The following is a 19,876-nucleotide window of genomic DNA, read 5'->3' on the forward strand; positions in this document are numbered from 1 at the left end:
GTATTTGTGGTGAATTCAGAAATAAAGTAACACCAGGGAGCTTTATGGCAAAAAAAAAAAACTGACTGACTTAAAGAAAACAATTCTCCTTTATCAGCATTAGATTCAAGTAGAAGTTTTGAATCTGGAATCACTGCTGTTGTGGCTTGGTTTTAAGAACTCCATTTCGGTCTAGCATTTGTGAATTATTTAGCAGGTAATTCCCATTGTGTCATATATTAGTAATAATGTCTGCATGCAGAATACGTTTTAATATATTCCCATCACCTCTCACTTCCACTTCAACAAGAACCCTCAATGTGTGAGAGAGAGGAGCTATATATACTGTAAAGTGCAAGTACGAGACTCCTCCAAGCAGCTGCTGTAACTGTATATATGGTAACACTCTAGTTCAAGGAACTCTTATAATTAGCTCAGTACAATCTATAAGCATGTTATTAATTTTACCAATGAATGCATATTTTGATAAGAAATAATAACACAGAATGACAATATAGTTGTTGGATTTTTGCTATAGCATGTTATATTTGTTGTAATACATATTATAATTCGATACATATATAAAACTAAAGTGTTACCAAAAAAAAAAAAAAAAATACTGTTAATGATACTATTTCTGAAAAGCAACCAGTCTAAACCACAATGAAGAACACACAACACAAAGCTCCAGGTTATAAATTGAATATATGAGGAAATACAATTATCAAAATGTGTTACCGAACATTGTAGATTCTAGTAGATACATTGTAGATAAAGAAGAAATCACAGTACGTTTCCCTCATGTTTATATTCGGTAGTAGTTTCACATTTTTATTCTCTCCAAACATTAACAGAAATGTTAAAATCCCACAATAAGAAGCCATGCACTATATTAAAAGAAACCCATATAGATAGCATGTGTGATACAGACAGTTGTTTTAAAACATACACTAGGACTATTTAGAAAACACAGCCAACTGTAATGCCTCTTAAATGTAACATATATAGTTTTTATAAGAGAATAAAAAAATGATTGGCCACTCAGCATGCAACAAAAGAAAACATTCCCATGTGAGGGAAACAAGTTGGAGTTCAAGTTATCTCGGTGTACACACTTCAATTGAAAGACTACAACAAAAACCATATCCCATGCAATAGCTTCTCTGCATCTCTGCTCTTCTTTGCTTTTCTCTTTTTGTCTGCTGTATCACCCCAGACCGTAACTTGCCCTCTCCTTCATGGCGAGGGAGGGGCTTTAAGAGAATTGCAGGATCCCCCCTGGCTTCCACCTGTAGTTGCTTGTCCAACCCACTGGAATGAGAAATATATATTATTGCAGTATCTGCAGCTGCAGAAATATATATCAAAACAAAAACAATGAGAAAATCACAATTTCAAGCCAAACAAAAAAACATGTAATTATCCCATCTGCCTCAATATTAACTGGTCAGTCTTTCTCTCATTTCTGATCATATTTAGTAGGCATTAGTCTGTAATTTAGCTTGCAGCTTGCTCACACATGTAAATTGAAACATCAGGTATGCTTAATACACAAAAGCTTACCTCAGTCAGTGGGTGCCAGTGAGCTATAGGTTTTCTAGGGTACATCAACATTTTATTCCAGTGGTCCCGTCCAAGGCTCTCAGCACCGTTGCCCACTCGACATATGCCAATGACCTCATTGTGACCTACACTGTAAAAATGTGTTCTTAAAATTGTCAGTTACTGTTTAGTGTGAAAAAAAAATTAACAAGTCATCACTAATGTGGGATAAAAAAAACAGTTACTATGGCAAACATTTAAATCCTATGAAAAAGTATATGCCCCCTGGCAAGAAAACATCAGCATGGTCAGATGGGTATTCCATAGTTATAGTTGGTTGCTATTTATGCAAGTTGTTACTTGTTGTTTCCCTGTGGCTCACCAAGTCAAAACAATCATTTTCGGAGGGTAGGATGAGCCATGGGAATATGGGTTCAAGGTTCACTCGTGCAGTCTTGCCTGGGAGGCCACAGGATGCATTGACCTTTGAACTCCCACGGGTTACAGAATAATATCAGATAGGGCTAGTTCACCAAAGTGACCTCTACTGGTCAGGTGTCTAAGAAGTCCAAGTAGAGGCTTTCAGGCTGGGCCTCAGACATCAGGGTTGAGTTGTTTGGGTCTGACAGGTGAAAAGAGGCAAATAGCTTGACAGCTGGAATAGAGCTCGCATACTGATCTGCAGTCATTTTGATAGGAAAGAAAAAGGATTAAAACTGATATGTATATATGAAAGTGCTTGGAATTCTGGCCTGTGATTGGTTAAAACATCATCATAGGAGCAAAAACAGATTGAACTATTGCCCTAACATTCCTAAACCACAGGGCAATAATCTCCCTCTGACATGTGATTGGTTCACATCACTGTCAGTTCCGCCCCTTTTCAAAGGAACGCACTGCCCTCCCCTGCACTCCTCACAAGAGAAAGTGGCTGAAAGTGAAGAAAGTGCTGAACAGAAAATTAATTTAAATAGTCCAGAAAAACTGAAAGAAAAAATGTATCTCACCGGTCATAGTCCATGACAGCTATTAAAAGGCTAATTTGGTCAATATTTTCAGGAGGAACATCAAAGACTATGGCTTCATTGTAGACAGGGTTTAATGTGTTTCTTTTTGTAGATGTTTTCCTTTTCTTTAGTCTCCTTCCTTCACACATTAAAGAAACCTTTACATAGGGATCTGTTAAAAAAAAAAAAAACAGTGTGGCACGTTAGAAATGAATCAATGTAGAATTGACAGTGGAGAGAGAGAGAGAGAGAGAGAGAGAGAGAGAGAGAGAGAGAGAGAGAGAGAGAGAGAGAGAGAGAGAGAGAGGTACACATTTAAAGGTAGGAGATTAATAAAGACTTCATTACGAATTCCATTTTATATAGGTCAGTAAATGTATGCCTTCAATGAGGAGAACAGCATCTTTTAGCTAGCATACAGCTGTAACAAAAAACAGCTAGAAAATTTTTATTGTGTTTACTTTCATGTTTTTTTTTTCTAAGCTGGGAGTGACATTAAATATGTTGCAAAATGCTGCTTATCTCATCTATATTACTTATATACATTACTCACTGTACCTGTTGGTAACAAATGAGAAAGACAATTCACACATTTTCCACAGCAAGTATACTGTACAGCATTTCTCCCATTTAGTGGTGGTCGCTCTACACTTTATTAAGCATCTATCAACATGTTTTTAAAGGAGTCGATAATCAATACAAAAATGATTCTAAGTTCTATTTACCACGGTGCACTGTTATAGCATCTTATTATTTATAATTATCTAATATTGTCAGTAACATACTCTACTCAAGTATAAATGCATACTCAATGATTTATAACAGAGAGGGAATTCAATACAATGCAAAAAATAAATGATGTTTGCTTAATGTTTCATTGCACTATTGTGGCTTTGTGACTTTAAAGCTACTGTTTTTGATTTGGCTCTTTTGTAAGATAACTATGGTCAGGTTTGGGAGTATTTACAGCTGCCTGCTTTAATGCATGCAGTGGTTAAGAAGACGTGACAAATGCAATAATACAAAGACTCCTACCCGATGCACCAGTGATGTCCATGGCTTTCAGATTTCTTGCTTTTATCATAGTAATAGTCAATCTGCCCGCAGTTGGAAGATAACACAGAGAAAACATAAGCTCTCCAAGATCCACATTATCCTAATAAAAGAAAATATATTTTTTTTATTAAATATAAACAATCAGTAATACTTCATGACATGCGTTATAAACAATAATAAGAGGTTATAGGAATCATGTGCAAGTTATAAGAACATGAATCACTGTCAAAGCCATAATAAATGGATCATTAAACGCATGTGTGATTAACCTGATTTTCTAATCAGGTGTATGAGACAGGTTTGAAATATAACCCTGAATTCACGTTTATCATGACCCACATTCTCCTCATGTTCTAGAAATAATGTATCTTACATTTTTAAGCAAATCTCAGTTTATGCAAAGCATGTTTTATCCAGCCCCATTAAAGATCAAAAGAGAACATTTATTTTTCTCATAGAAAAGATTGTTAATACACAAATTCTGATTCAGAGCAATACCACAGCAATTCCTGCATGCTCATTATTAGGTCCCGTCATCAAAATCAATGAAGCCTTTTTATTCATATATATATATATATATATATATATATATATATATATATATATATATATATATATATATATATATATATATATATATATATATATATATAATATATTAATCATAATTTATTCAGGAAATAGGATTGTCCTCTCTCAATTTTTTACTGATAAACTGGTCTCTGATTTAAAAGATTTCCAGTCCACTGTGAGCTGGTACAGACAACCCAGGGATCTTTTTCAAGACTGCAGATAGCATGATGACACAAAGGTCGCGCTGGTAGTCTACAAAGATTTAGGTAGAGCTTCCAATGGGTTGAGGTTATGTTGATGGATGAGTCAAGTCTGGCTTATTTATTTTTAGAGGTTACTTGACGAATGTATTGTCTACTTCCAATGGTACAGTATTTATAGTTATAGTCTAAATTATTCCTTACAGAAGAATGACAGTTGCATGTCATTTGTCTGTGATCTGAACACAAGGAGATAGTGTTGTGGCTGGCTATGTCAAATCCACAAAAGTAATCATACCATTGCCTTTCCTTATACAGGGCTCAAGATTTTGAAGGAATACACATCAGACATATACATGGGTAGTGTAGCAAGTAGTCAGTCAAAGTGAGACACGTAAAGATAACATTTTCATCAGCACATTAACAAGCTTACTAATTTAGGAATGATTTTAAAGACTAACTGAACTTCGATCGAACAACTATGGTTGACATGTGTGCTTTGTCTTGGAAGAAAGCATTAATCTCTGACACAATGGTCAGAACCTGCTACATAATTGTCTACAGTTAGTGATCCCTGTGAGAGGTATTAATGTTATTATAAATCAAACAAATGTTTTTGTGCATGAAGATATTTTTTTGTATTTGTTTTTAGTTTATATTTACGAATATGCTGTTTTAGGGTGTTTGGAATGTATGTCTCTGTTTAAAGTGAGTTATACGATATCGACCTGTGGGATATTGATCGATTTACTCCATGAGGTTTAGAATTATACATATTCAATACAGTATACCATACTGTACTACAGAACACCTAACATATCATGCATTTATAGGACTAGACTTCAATCACACTTGCACCAAGGTGGAGGTATAGTATTTTATCACACAGCAGCACTGAAGCACTTACATTTTTCAAATATTTAAATTGAAGGTGGTTCCATGAAACTAATTCCTTTCAGACTGGTAATTTAATGTTCTACTTCCACTATAAAACTATAGAATGACAGTTCCCTCCATTTTCAAGTCCTGAAATCAAATCAGCGGTAGAATGATGGGAAAAGTAGGATACTTGTGTTGGATCAATCGAATTACAGTTAAGCAATGGGATTTAATACAGCTGGCAGAAAACTGAAGGAGTCCATCTTATACAATTATATGTCTAACACTTCACCTCACCTTGAGGCTTGTTGGCTACTTTTTTTAATGGTGGAGAATGTAGTTTCACTGCATGTACATCTAGCTGGAGTCAAATGTATTGACCACATGGTTACATTGTGGCATATAGTAACAGTGCTTAATCAGCCCCACAGAGACCTGACTGGACTCAATGGGAGATGAATAAACCTCATTTAATGTGTAAATGATCTAACGTGATAGGGGTTTGTTTGTTTGTATACTGTATATTGCAAAGTGCAATTTGTTTATTAGATCAACCAATGGTGTTCCAGTGCCAGTGGCCTACTGTGTTTCAAATTACATTATATGCTATAAACTGGACTAATGAAATTGTCACCATATGAACAATCATAGAAGGTGTTGGGCTTCTCTAGTTTAGACTTCAGTCCTTCTAAAAAATATCTATATATATATATATATATATATATATATATATATATATACACACACACACCATCATTAAAGTCTACCTTCACTTCATGGAAGTAGCATGCGTATTATGCATACACTATAACATTATTGTAATCTTATTGTAATACACTATAACATTATTGTAAAGAAAATTGATTTTACTTCCATGAATAACGATACTGAATCAGTTGCAAATGCTGAATAGTGTTACACATCACATAAGTGTACTGCACTGTACCTTCCTTTAGCTAAATCTTTTGTGAAGCAGATGCAACCTCAAAAGCTTGTCTTGCAAAGTCAACATGTATTTATTCCAATTCATTTACACAGGGAAATCTGTTCGAGGCTACAGACGTGCTGTGGTGGGAATACAAAAAAAAAAAACAGCTTCTAAAATGTGCTGTTAGTTGTATGAAAACAGAAAAAATATAGCAAAATCTAAAAGCAGAAATATCTGTTCTTCATATATTTCATTTACTGTCTGATGTCAAGTATGGGGGGGGGGGGGGGGGGGGGGTAAGCATTCCAGATAATGGACTGCATTAAAATGCATCATGTCTCAAGGCATGAATAACTGATCGCTGTTATGTACTCTGAGCATTGTCGCTCCCTGCTCTATTCACCCACCTTGTTTGGGTTCACCAGTGTGGAGGAGTTGTGCTCTAACCAAATTCAAAGATTCTAAAGCACAGACACAGAAAGGAGAACGTGGAACAAGGTAGACATGGGAATAATATTGGATAATGATAAGTGCCTCCCTCAATCCTATATCATCTTCTCAAACCATGCCTTTAGGTCAGAGTTATGAATTATAACTACTTCAGCTTGGGGAGATATAACATATCCACAGTGCTAAGTATATCTGTGTGTCACATAGCCTTTTGCCTTGGGATATGGTCTGGTTACACAAATTAATCACCTGTATGGTTTTGTTAACAATGCAGAATGTTTCTCATCTTCCCAAGATGGCAGACTACAGTTATAATGAATACTCTATTTTCATAATGCAGCATAGAAACTAGACATGAATCTTGTGCAGATGCAATAATTAATCGATGTATCGCTTATTGATAGCCATGGCTTTTAATTAATGATTCATTAACTGATTAGTCACCGTGGTGCTCTACTCGAAGCCTGACTATTTCAATATTTCAATATTTCAATCAATACCTGTCCGATCTTCGATTATGATCTTGTCTATTCCAAAGTAATTTTTTGCACCACCACTAAGTACAACTGTTATATTCCTGTTTATTCCTGTTTATACTTTAATGTCTAATTGGTGCCAATTTGTGATACATTTGTCAAACTGATGATAATTGTTCATATATTCAATGTGGAAGTTGTGAAATTATATACAAATGATTAGCAAAGTTCTGCAGGTAATTAATGCTAAGTGATTGATAACCTAATGTAAATGTCAGCAGGTTCTTTTGAAGGTGATGATTTAATACAGCTAATTATTGGGCTCTGTTCTTTTTAAAAGAAGGCTGAGACAAAACTGGAGCCAAATAAAAGAGGAGGTAATTTTTTGTCTTTCCTGATCTCAAGTGTGCTTCATTCAAATTGTTATTCAAAAGCTGTACTGTTGGGACCATTGATCAAAACAACATTTTAGTTTTTCATAATGCCACCTCCAGAGACTTTATCTCTGGACTTCCATTGAGCTTTTACCAGTCAACAACAGGGCAATTACACCCATCTCATTTTGTATGCAGAATAAAATTCACCATTATTTTGTAATTAATAAGCTTACATTATTCAACATGTTTAATGTTACGAAGTTTGAGAATTAAGCTCTATTCTTGCTAATACTGTATTTAAATAAGGTTTGGCATTTGACCAAGAGGCATACAATGGCAATTGAGGCACAGTTAGTATGTTTTTAACTAACAAACTATTACCTCAAAATAGCCCAATAGATATTGCACATCTTCTTGTTTCTAGTGGAGAATGATAAACCTACTGTACATACAACTACAGCTACAGTAAAACTACCACCAATACCACTACTACCACTACTACTACTACTGCTACTACTACCACTACTGCCACTGCTACTAATAATAATATAATATAATAATTCACACTAGAAGTCAGGTTTTTGATTATTTTCTCATGTTGAGACTCAACACAACAACAGCACTACATCAACAACCACCTACAAGGCATCTGCTGAGCTGCTTCACATGATATCCTGTCAAGATAATATTTGTCAGCCTTAGAAAAGGGGTAGTACTGTGAGCTGAAATTACAGTAATCTTCCTGTGAGCTGTGGATAGGCAACCTTGACACTTCCAGTCTAAGTCTTTCTTCCAATCATGTTCTTATTGAACCGCTGACTGGGCCATTAGACCCTTAGGTGTAGGTGTACTAAACTTTTTGCGTCTGTTGCAATAGTCGCGAACTAGCTGCAAACAAGTCAGAAGTCTAGGGTGAAATGTTCTAAACAAGCGCAATGTTATTTGCAACTTTTTAGGGAATGCTTTGTGGCAGCAGTTTTACTTTGCAGTTTAAGCTCAGATGAATATGTATTTCTAGGCGTTCCTGCATAAATCCGCAAAAAAGGGGCGGAGAAAGCGCAAATGAGGGTTTTCAAATATTATAATGAAATGTACGAAAGCTGCAGGCAATTGCAACACTTTTGAAAGCACGTTTTAAACAGTCGCAATTGTTGCTGACATTTCCCAGACTGCGTTTTCTTGTTTGTTGCCAGCTGTGCTCAAAGCACTTCTGAGGCGTACACCGAAGTGCCCAATTTTCACAAAAGGCAGGGTGTACTTACAAGCCTTGAAAACAAATTTCTATGACATTTCTTGTTTCCCCAGCATGTTGGGAGCAATAGACTGCACACATGTGGCACTAACCGCTCCAGCTCATTCTGAGCATCTGTATAGGACCATGACCTATTTTGAATCAATTGTCTAGGCTACTAAGTAGGCCAAGTTAAAAATAAAAATAATAAGAAAAAAATAAAAACATGCTACAATCATTTAGTTTCAATTTAAAATAATCTCTTATTCAGCAGCATGATTTATTTTATGTTACAGGTAGGCTAAAGTAAAAAGAAAGTGTGCTGGGTATTCATTTGATTTTACTACTGTACTGTATACTGTATAAGCCTACTGTACAGATTAATATTTGTACATAATGTAATGTGCAGCCTACCCAAAACACATTAGTGTTATTTCAGCCAATGATTTACATTTAAAATGCATTGAGCACTATAAATGTATGTGTATGCCATTTTATTGTATTTTTTTTAAACCCAACACCTCCTTATATTGGACAAACATGTCTGGTTTAGTGAGGAGCTACTGTATGATTACAAAAAGCTTTTTGGGGGTGAAGGTGGGGGCCCCACTGTAGAATCTGATGGGATTAAACTACCTTTCATTTTATATATAAAACTCTTGCATTTATAGAGTTTATCCTTGGGGCACCCTGTGCACCCTCTGCTGCAGAAAACCACAACTCAACTATTTATTTGAACAATTTTGCATGACTCTCACAATGCTAGAGATCTCGCTAAGAAGACGCAATAAATATTTAAATTAGTATATTGCGGCTCTCTTCATTAACATATTTTCTCTTAGTATATATGACAAAATGTTTACTTTGCTAAGAGTCGCAATGAAAATGCAAATTGCGGTACATTTATGCTACAACTGGCCCATCTTAGTACAGCCACCCCTTATTCTTAAATTCTGTTTCTACATTTGATACCAACTGTGTTTCAAAAATCATTTACAAGGAGGAATTCATTTTCTAAGTTTGAATTCAGTCCAAAGCAATTGTATACACATGAAGATACACAAAAGTAATGTTTTTTTCTATTTTACATTTTCCTAAATCTGCAACTCCAACTTTCTTTCAGTACTGCAAGGAAATTATATTTCAAGACTCTTTTGAACATATTTTCAAAGCAGTTATTCCATCAAAACAAAATTGAGATCAAGAGACCTTAAATGATATTACTTAGCTGCAGTTAAAATTAAAACATACATATTTACAGCACAAGCCGTTATTTTCTAAACTATACAAACTATACTTGTATGTGTTCCAGAACAGTTTTAAAGCCCAAGATTACCACCGATAGAGAGCCAGCACTGTGATTTCAATGGTGGCAGAATGTCCTTGTTCTGGGAGCAGAAGTAAGTAGAATGAATCTCAGTGGGAACAGATAGGAACCTGATGAATGATGTAATGACTGCAGGAGTGAGATCTCATACCAACATGACAGGTCTCATTATCTTGAGCATAGATTATATTATCTGTGGAGCAATGGGAGCAAGTGGCAATGTTCTGAGAGCAACAGTGAACAGAAATTAAATTTTCTAGTTGGCATCGAAACACAAGTTTTGGATGCAGTTCCTTGTGGCATTTGTATTTCCATGTATGATATTTTAGCTTAATAGCAACGGACACCCTTACAATAAATGTTTCCTATATCTGTGAGCATTTATCTCCTAGGACCCCTAAACATTGTTATTTGTTCTTTATGATGGTTATGTGTTGTGATGGGTTTCATTTAAAAACAGTTTTTGCTGCATGCTCACTGTACTGGATGCTGAAGTTTTCATTAAGCCGTTTATCAAACCTAAGTAGGTACTGGCACAATATTTAAGCGGTTATACCATCAAAGGCTGATTTATCTTAAACTTGGACCATCTTTATTATTTCCAGCCCAAAATAAGTACATTGATTAAAATAGTTTTTTTTTCTGAATATAGTATTTCAAAGCAGTTTTTTCTAAAAATCAAATGAAAGCTATACCTTTTGCGTAAAGATGTTTAATTATTTTAGTTGAAAAAATAAAACATCTCTATTTCTAGTTTGCCCCATTAATAACTCTGATTTCCTAGTTGCTGAGGGAGTTAATTTATCACATCACATTGTGATTGGAAGGGAGTTCCAAAGATTGTAAAAAAATAAAAAAATAAACATGCATTCAATTATAAACTGTGTAAAAAAAAAAGATACTTACCGTGGTGACATATTGAATGTCCCTCCAGAGATTTGTTTCTCTTGGAAAATCCACCAAATCTAAAAAATTATCTATTGCTACCTGTCCAATCATGTCGTGCCTGGAGAATCTGTCGAAGTCGTACACACTGAAGTGCAGCTTTCGCGACGGCAGCTCGTTGTAGGCCACAGGGAATAAGAAGACCTCATCAAACACCGGGTTCAGAGTTTTCCTGTGCACTTTAGTCTGGTGTTTGGTTTTGCGATCAGGCAGTAAGTAGATCTTCACATAGGGGTCTGATGTGCCAGAGAAGTCTTTGGCTGGCAGGTCGACCGCTTTGTGGATTTTAACAATCAGCTGTTCCAAGTCACAGTCAAATTTAAGAATGAAATTGAGCTTTCCACAGGATTTGCTATTATTTCTCTTTCCGTCATCTGTATCCACGGATCTTTGTTTGTAAAGCTCAGGTTTAATCCGTCCAAGACCTGTGAGGGAATCTTGCTTTTGAAATTGCTGGATACTGAAATCCGGGTTGGAGAGATTCAGTTGCCTCCGTATTGAATTGTGCCTTTGAAAAAAAAAAATATATTTTTAAATCCACCATTATGGTATCATTTAACATACACTGGAGAAATCGACTGGCATGGACCTTTATAAAGCTCTAGATGCATTACTCTTTAGACCACACTCTTGGTCTAATACTGTCAAGTTTTCTCTGGGCTACACTATAAATACCCTGCAAGGAAACTGTTTTTATCTTGTAACACAAGCTCATACCACGCATAAAAATGGCCAAAAAAAGGCAACTAACCTAACAGAAGATGTTGGTTCAGTAATCTGCCTCTGCATTCGCACATTGTGGAAGCAGTTTTCTTTCACCACTGACTGGGCTTCAAGCGGGATGTCAGGGGAGGTGTGACTGATCTTCATGGCAGACTCTGGAACTGCGGTGGCTTCCTTCACATAATCCTGGCTGTACTCATTGTCGTTGACCTCCACATTGGTGTATGTGGGCTGCTCGAGCTGACTCTCTTTGTTTGCCGAGGAAATGCTACGTTCACACCATGGGATCCAACACAGCTTCCAAGAGACAAAAAGAGACACACCAAAGAGAGCTAGTCCACAGGCCGTCACAACCAGAAAGAGCAAGCTCACTGACACATCTGCAAAAAAGAAGCAGAAGCTTAATGTCATTGGAACGGTGGATATTGACGCACTGTTCACCTTTGCCCACATTTTATTCCCTTGGCTATACTATGCATTTACCATAGTTTACCATAGTTTACCATGTTTTTAAAATATTGTTTAGCATGTCTGTCTGGGCTTTACCATGCTTTTACTGCTTTCTTACACTTTGCTATGCTTTTACTAAAGTCAACTTTTATAATGCATGTAGTCCAGAGGATATATATGTTAGTGAATGACTACAGACACTTGAGGTCTTATTATTTATTTTTCTCTTGTTCAAATCCACTGCAGATTTTTTAATAGGTTCTATTTTCTTAAATCAAGCATACATCTTCTTTGGATCTCATTGCTTTACATCAGTGACATAAATAGTCACATCCAAAACCAGTTGCCTAAAAATCTCTAAATAGGTTGTTTTTATTTATCTTTTTGAAGTAGTACGCATTGGGAGTTTCAATGCTGGATGGAGCTTCCATCATTAATAATTTCATATTTTGGCTGACTGCTGAAAAGTAGTATTTTGAGCAACACCATTCCAATTCAAGGAATAATTTCTACAATAAACACATGGCAGCCTATAAATATAGCATAAACATAAGCATATGCATAAAAGGCTTTTCAGCTCACAACACAATGCATTTTGGTAAGCGTAGTCCTGCTTCTCTTAAAGGAAAGAGATCATGTGAATGGTACCTGAGTCAGGTAAAATGTTCCAGAATGCATTGGGTTTTGAGCTGAAAAGCCTGAACTGTCCCAAACAGTCCCGCTGAACACGAAGTCATATGGTCACCTTATTTGTTGGGAACTCATAACAAGTCGATTAGTTTAACGAGGCAGTTCATGCAATTCACATTTGCTTTACATGCTGATTAAAAACAACTTATTTGTGGTTTAGAGAGGTGAGTTTAAGAGCCTGACCTTCTTAAAGTGTTCTGTAATTATGGGGCTTATGCTTCCTGTCCACAGGGCCCCTCATAAAAAAAGGATCTCCCAGTGAGTAAAAAAAATAAAGCACTTGGTCAGAAAAAAAAAAGTTGCGCAAGAATGTAATAAAGAAAATAAACTCCATTGTACTCTATGGGAAGTAAACCATTTGAACTTAGGGCTAAACATTGGTTGGCCACTTCCAGATAGCTCTACATTAGCACTAAACATGACATGTGGAAGTTGGAGCTGGTAAGTGATACTTTTAAATAGGTCCTTATGCATTTCTTAGTCAAAAGTAATACTCAAAGCAAAATATTTCTGAATGAAATGTGGTTTTGTAAGAGCTTTGTAAGTAGACAACTGTTTGTTTGTTTTCTATATAGTGCCATTGAATATAATACAAATATGTAACTATACAGCAGTTAGATGTTACCATGTAGGCCTATATTCAAGGTAGTATGAGGTAATAAAAAACATTTTTACAATCATGTAAGAGTATTGTTAAGCCACTAATAAGTGTACAAATATGGAATGCTATTTTAAAATGTACCAGTAAATAAGCCAAGAGGTAAGATCATATCACTGCTTTAAAAAATCAGTTTAGTTTCTGAAGCACAAACTGTTTCCTGTGTGAATAGTTTTATTGGAAAAAGGATGGTTAAAAAAATAATTTGGGGCAAATTGATGCTTTTTTGCTTAGCCTTCTCCATTTTCCACTCGCAGCTTGAAAATGCATGTTTATGCATGACAGATACTGTGTTCTTCCAGACTGTAAGAGAATAAAGATTGCTTCACTTTTATAATCAGTAAGGCAGCCCTATGTCATGAAATGGATGCATAACATTCCATTTAAACAGCATTTTTTAAAAAGCCCTAACATTGAAATTTCCATTTTTATCTAACAGGATATTTATTTATATTGTGCTTATTTATCAGCTTGCTCCTGCATGATTATACACAGTATCTGTTTGTATTTAGTTAGAATGGATCTACACAGGCACAGGCAATTTAGCAGTTTGACTTGTCAACGTATCAACCCCCTTATTTATGGTACAGTGCCTAGTCAGAGCAAGAAACTGTTAACCCCAATTACATCACAGCCTGTCGCTTCAAATCATTTCCTGGAATTCTAAGTTCTTGCGCTGATGGGTTAACCCTTTCAGCACTCTACCTGCTGCCTACTGGACTGTGTGCTGAAGTATTGTAACATTCACAGGCAGTGTGGATGAAAGGGTCCAACAGCATCAAACTCGTGTTTCTAACTTCGGTTGGTTCAAAATGCACAGTTCCAGTAATTATGAATTACTTTGTTGTGTTCTTCATGAACTTCATCTGTTGCTACTATGGTAATATTATAAGTTTGATGAATGACAGACCAGAGCCCAGATATACCTGCATTTTCGAAATACACTCTAGTGGCAGAATAGGCTTGATGAAGTGGTTTTCTTGTGAAGGTAAGATTAAAGCATAACTTCATTACACCAATTTAATGCTTTCTGTAAGATTATGGTTCTGTACACAGTACGTGAACAGCTTGAGGTTATATCCTGTCAAATATTTATTAAAATTAACGTGTTGACATGTTTACCTTTGTAAGTCTAAAGATACATGATGAATACCTACAGTACAATACAGGTTTTAAACAAACCCCTTTGACAAAGAAATGAACCGCTGATGGCAGTTAACCCTAATGTTTCTAAACCAACAGCACTGGAACTCAATCTGCTTCTTGGTAAGGTTCAAAATGCAAGTGAATCAACAAATAACCAAACATTTCTCCAGTTTACCCAATTCTGATTGGGTCCAACCCTGCTTAGTGATATGGTTTTATTTCATACATCTTAAATATGTCCTGTTATATGTCTGAACATTTACAAAAGCCTTACATGCTACATGCTAGGGGTGTACAGCGGAATTTGGACCAGAAGTATCAATGTTTTTGGATGGGATCTAAATGGATCTTATTTGAGTTTAAGAGCCCTGACCCAATTTCTGTTTGTTCATTTTTCTTGCTACAGTCTACTACAGTATATTGCAGTTCTGATGTAAGCTTAATTTAATTGGATTATCTTTATGTTTAACATAATTGGGTGATAGAAAGCAGTGCATTTTAGAATACTGAGTGTTTACTACCTGCAAATTAACAAACCCAATCAGATTTTAAGCAGCGGAACTGCTATATAATAACCTTGAAATTATTGTTTGCATGATCAAAGACAACTGGCAATTACATCCTTGCATGAACAGTGGACACCAATTTTTTTTTTTTTTATATACTTTTCCTATAGTAGTCGGTTCTGTTACTTCAGTAGAAGGTACCATTTGGTGGACTCTCTTGTCAGGTATAATCCTTGTAGACATATTAGCGGAGCATGCACACAAATCATGCAGTCTCTTACTGATGTTCCTATGGGCTTGTGGACTCAAATGTACACAGGAATGCTACAGAAATATTTATGGGGTACAAGTTCAGTGCTATTATTTGGTCAGGATAGCAAAAGAACAAGAACTGTGGAAATATGTGGCTCTTATGAAGTGAAAAAGTCTGCTGGCTTCTCATTACCTGTTATTGTGATGTGGGCAATGTTTAGAAGTAATTGGCACTAATGGACACCTTTTGCATGCAGTCTTTCTGAGAGACCAAGGACTGGATGAGCAAAGGGATGTTTCCTTTACAGCAAGGTTGAGCCATCTAGACTCGTTAATGTTGCCTGCACTGGTTTCTGTTATCACTGGACACCAGTACCTCAGTCTCCTTTGTTGTTGATCTAGCATATTTTACAAACACTGAAAAAATATATCTTTTTTAAAACAATGTATAAATTAAGCAAACCGATTGACAAATATCTACTATATTTTATAGTCTTATAAGCAAAACTGGACCTTTTTTAATGTGTTTTTTTTTTAAATATTTTGTGTTTGTCTTTGTAATGCAGGCATAAACAAGTCTTGAGATCTGAATTCACAGCTTTCTTTATTTCTTTTCAAGTGTGAATTCCTTGATGTGCAGGATTTTCTGTTTCTCATCGAAGTGGGGCAGGGCACTGACTTTATCTTGCTAAAATACCTGTTTAATCGCAGTTGGTGTTTGTGCTGGTTTCTTTTAAGAGGCATGGCTTGAATTAATTTGCAAAGCATAGCTGTCTGGTATTTTCAGTTTAGCAAAATTGGGTTCCTTGTTGTCAACCATGCTTCATGAAAAATATATTTGTAGTATATCTCCTCCCACCTCCCCCATTTATATTGATCCAGTATCCACAATCAAATACATTTAGAAGCTTCAAATATCAAGTAAATGTTCAATTATTCAGGTTTATTTTAAGTGGGTTTTGTAAATGCCAGGCACATATGCTAGAGATCATTTATGATTTATAACATGTAACATTGCTTGAATAACCTCCTAGTGCCAGGGAATATCACATACACGCTGCTATTCCTGGAATACACTTACTTGAAAATCTACTGAACATTGCATAGTATCAGAAGTGCAGCACAATAAAGTAAATGTGTACTATTTTTAATCCAGTTCTTTCTATACCATTTATAACTACTCACAGTAGGTGACATTTTCTATAAAGGTTCACATGGAGTTCAAGTAATGAACACAATGTAACCCTATAGAAGACTAGAGGCAGCAAGTATGTACATGAGATTATGTCAGGTTTCATCAGGGCGTTACTATTAGCGACTGTATTTTACCAAAGCTTTTGTCTTTCAATGGGTGGGGCATGTATTCATTTTAACTTAACGGTCTCATTTTCCCTTTCCAGTATAATGTCTGCATTTCTCTTTTCATTGTTTTTCATATAAGTATGCTTGCACGTAGTTCACTATAGGAATTTACTTATTTAAAGAACTACATGTAGAATAAAGAACAATATGTAAATTTATTTTATTTCCTGGTAAGCAACATTTTAAGAATTGGTTAAGACTTACCGGTATGCCGTCAACTGTTATGTGCAACACAACTTGTATTATTGTTTTTAGATTAAAGAAAATCCAGCCAATTAAACAAGTATTTTTGTTTTAACGAACTAAAATTGAATTAAAATATAAAACCCTGACTTATTCGTACAGCGTGGAAAGCAGGTTATGGACGTACTTTGACAAATTTCTAGAGGCGTGGCAGTTGCAGTTTTTTTTTGTATCGAGGTAGCTGGAGTACTGGAGCGCCATCCTTCAGCTACAAAGTTATGATTGAAAATATATTGCAAAATAATTGAAAAATAAATCAAATATAATTTCACCCATCGATATCTCACTCGCATATTTTTGTTTGCTTTGTTATTTATTTATTTTTACAAAAAGTATTTAAAGCAGTTTAAAACAGAAGTCCTATTCAATAAATCATATGGCGTTGACCAAAAATACTAGTTTAGGGTGATCGAGTTACCATTACCTGAATCTGGATACCGGGGTATGGAGAGATAACGGATATAATTTATGAAATCCTGGCAGCTGTCGTTTTGCACCTCCCCTTTAGAACAGAGATCCGATAAGAGCTGCAGTGCCTTTTGACAAATCTCGTCCTCTCTGTCGCCAGGCATTTCCCACCAGCATCCTTCTGAATGGAGGGGCTCTTGGGCAACACCACACCACTCGATACCCTTAGACACCGATGCACGACACACAGTGCAACTCGTCAGCACAAAGCACGCTTCATTACAGAACAAACGCCCCCCTCCTCGTAGCTGATGCAAAAACCATCCAGTTCAATCTTTATTGGAAGCCTAACTAGTCTTTCCCGACTGGTTAAACTTGTGATTGACAAACCCCAGTAAGCGATCCTGAAAAAAAAACAAAAACAACAACTACAAGACCACTGGTTGCATGCCAAGAGTCTCGAATATTTCAGCACTACAGTAGAGCGCTGTTCCCTGAAGCCGGTGCTGAACTGACGCTCGCGCAGAATCTGCATGAATGGCTCACCACTTCTGCTAGCATTCACTTCTCTGTGTGATCACCATGGGATTTCCAGCCTGATTGGGTTCAAACTGCACAGCTAATTTCTGTCTGCGTTTCATACTGGATATGTTATCCTGCTTTAGTGTTCCTGGTATGACGTTAGGTAAACTTTAACTGATGACATAAGGATTACATTATAGCACCACTTTGATGGATGCATACAGAATTCACGCTATAAATATAAAGAAAGATTGTATTCATAGATACATATAATCTTGCAGTACACATGCACACATTTACTGGATATACATACAGCTTATGTTATCTATTTGTAGTTATTTGGACATTAATTTGATTGACGTTTTCTGTATTATGTTGAGAAAATACACTTCAATTTGAAGTTATAGATGCAAAAGAGGGTTACTTTTGAAATTTAGTAGTGATTGTGACTTGAATATACAGATACAGAAATACATGCAAACAAATATCTATAAAGTAAAATTAATGACATGTTATGCAAAATAATAATAATAATAATAATAATAATAATAATAAATAATAATAATAATAATAATAATAATAATAATAATCATCAAGTGGTGATAAAATAGCAAACATGCATAGATTAGAAACAAAACTCTAGGGTGTAATGTAAGCCCCTGGGCTACTGCTTTTTAGTGTTGTTATTCTGTAATTTAATATGCACTAAAATGAATTATGCATATTTACATTAATTTACCTTTTCATGCATGGTGACCTAATATGGGGACAGAAACACATGTCTTCTAGTGTTTATATGGGGGTATATGGAAGACAAAATGCATGGTGACCTCATATGAGGATGTTATTTTTGTCCCCGTATAAAACAATAGAACTGAAATGTTCCAGTGAAAATTGTATATAATAGGTGTCCAAAACTACAATGTTTCATGCATGAAATGGTTAACTGCTTTAATTTAATGCATATATTTATTAATTAAATGTTTTCTGTACAAACTAAGAAACGCCCATTCCTGTTGCAGCCTGTTGTTTTAGTTTGAAATTACACGTTTCCATTTTAACACCATTAATCTGTCTCATGTTACATAACCATATGCAGATTGAGAGATACACGATTTCCTATATATCAGTATAATCAGGGATAAAGTATGCTCTTACCATAACCTGTTATAATTTGGTTAGAATCCAGCTTCATCTTGGGTGTAAATGCAGCTTTTGTGAAAAGATTCTCATTAGGAAACATTCTAAAAAGTGAAGGTAAAAAACAAAAAACTTTCAGAAGTCCACTGACCTGCCTGACAGATACTCTGTGTAGGATAGTAGGTGCACACTATACTTGCCAAACCAGCAACAATTGCTCCAAGCCAAATAAATGAATGAATAACTTATGAGGTAGCATTCATAACAACACAATCTTGTTATATGGGAACATGCAACCTTTGGGTCTGAGAACTCCAGTGTGATGCAGTATAATAGGTAAAAGGTGGCAAAGATACCATTGTAAGTGTTCTTTCCAGAAGAACATGTTGTTTTGTATGTAATGTATGACTGTGTGTGATCATGTTGTTTATTTGGTAAGAATGCATTACAAACGCATGACCTTTTTTCTTCTTTTTAAAGCTATTGTATTACACTGAAGAACATATGCCTGCAGCACTAGATATATAACTCTTTGTTTATTTTGACAAATAGCTTCATTTTACCTGCTTTGTTATTGATATCATGACTTTAGTGATTTTTCCCAAAAAGTCTCCCAAAAATACAAATCCTAATTCATGTCCTTGTATAGTTTTGCATTTAGCACTCACATTTTTAAGTTTCATTTCTCAAATCCACCCCTTTAACACAGAGATAAAGAATTTAGGCTTGTATTATATAAATATCACATTGTATAATTAAAAAAAAACGTTTAATGCAACTGTGAAAACCATACTGCTTTGGACTTG

At 35.5% G+C, this 19,876-nt stretch overlaps 1 protein-coding gene across 1 annotated transcript; it reads right to left on the reverse strand.

Annotated features, from left to right (window-relative positions):
• Positions 1 to 617: 617 nt before the first annotated feature.
• LOC121330236 (synaptotagmin-9-like) lies at positions 618 to 17,892 on the reverse strand. The gene is made up of 7 exons (XM_041276588.1): positions 17,425 to 17,892; positions 11,722 to 12,073; positions 10,932 to 11,478; positions 3,564 to 3,684; positions 2,529 to 2,700; positions 1,543 to 1,672; positions 618 to 1,290 (listed from the first exon to the last, which is right to left on the reverse strand). The coding sequence occupies exons 1-7, from the start codon at positions 17,570 to 17,572 to the stop codon at positions 1,216 to 1,218; spliced, it is 1,545 nt and encodes a 514-aa protein (XP_041132522.1). The 5' UTR covers positions 17,573 to 17,892; the 3' UTR covers positions 618 to 1,215.
• Positions 17,893 to 19,876: the final 1,984 nt, after the last annotated feature.

Source organism: Polyodon spathula, chromosome 17 (genome assembly GCF_017654505.1).
Source record: "Polyodon spathula isolate WHYD16114869_AA chromosome 17, ASM1765450v1, whole genome shotgun sequence".
Taxonomy (NCBI): domain Eukaryota; kingdom Metazoa; phylum Chordata; class Actinopteri; order Acipenseriformes; family Polyodontidae; genus Polyodon; species Polyodon spathula.

Coding starts and splice junctions, on each gene's coding strand:
- LOC121330236 (XM_041276588.1), bottom strand. CDS start 17,572: ATGCCTGGCGACAGAGAGGACGAGATTTGTCAAAAGGCACTGCAGCTC. Junction 12,074..17,424: donor ACCCCGGTATCCAGATTCAG/GTAATGGTAACT, acceptor TCTTTTTTGCAG/ATGTGTCAGTGAGCTTGCTC. Junction 1,673..2,528: donor GCTGTCATGGACTATGACCG/GTGAGATACATT, acceptor ACATTTTTACAG/TGTAGGTCACAATGAGGTCA.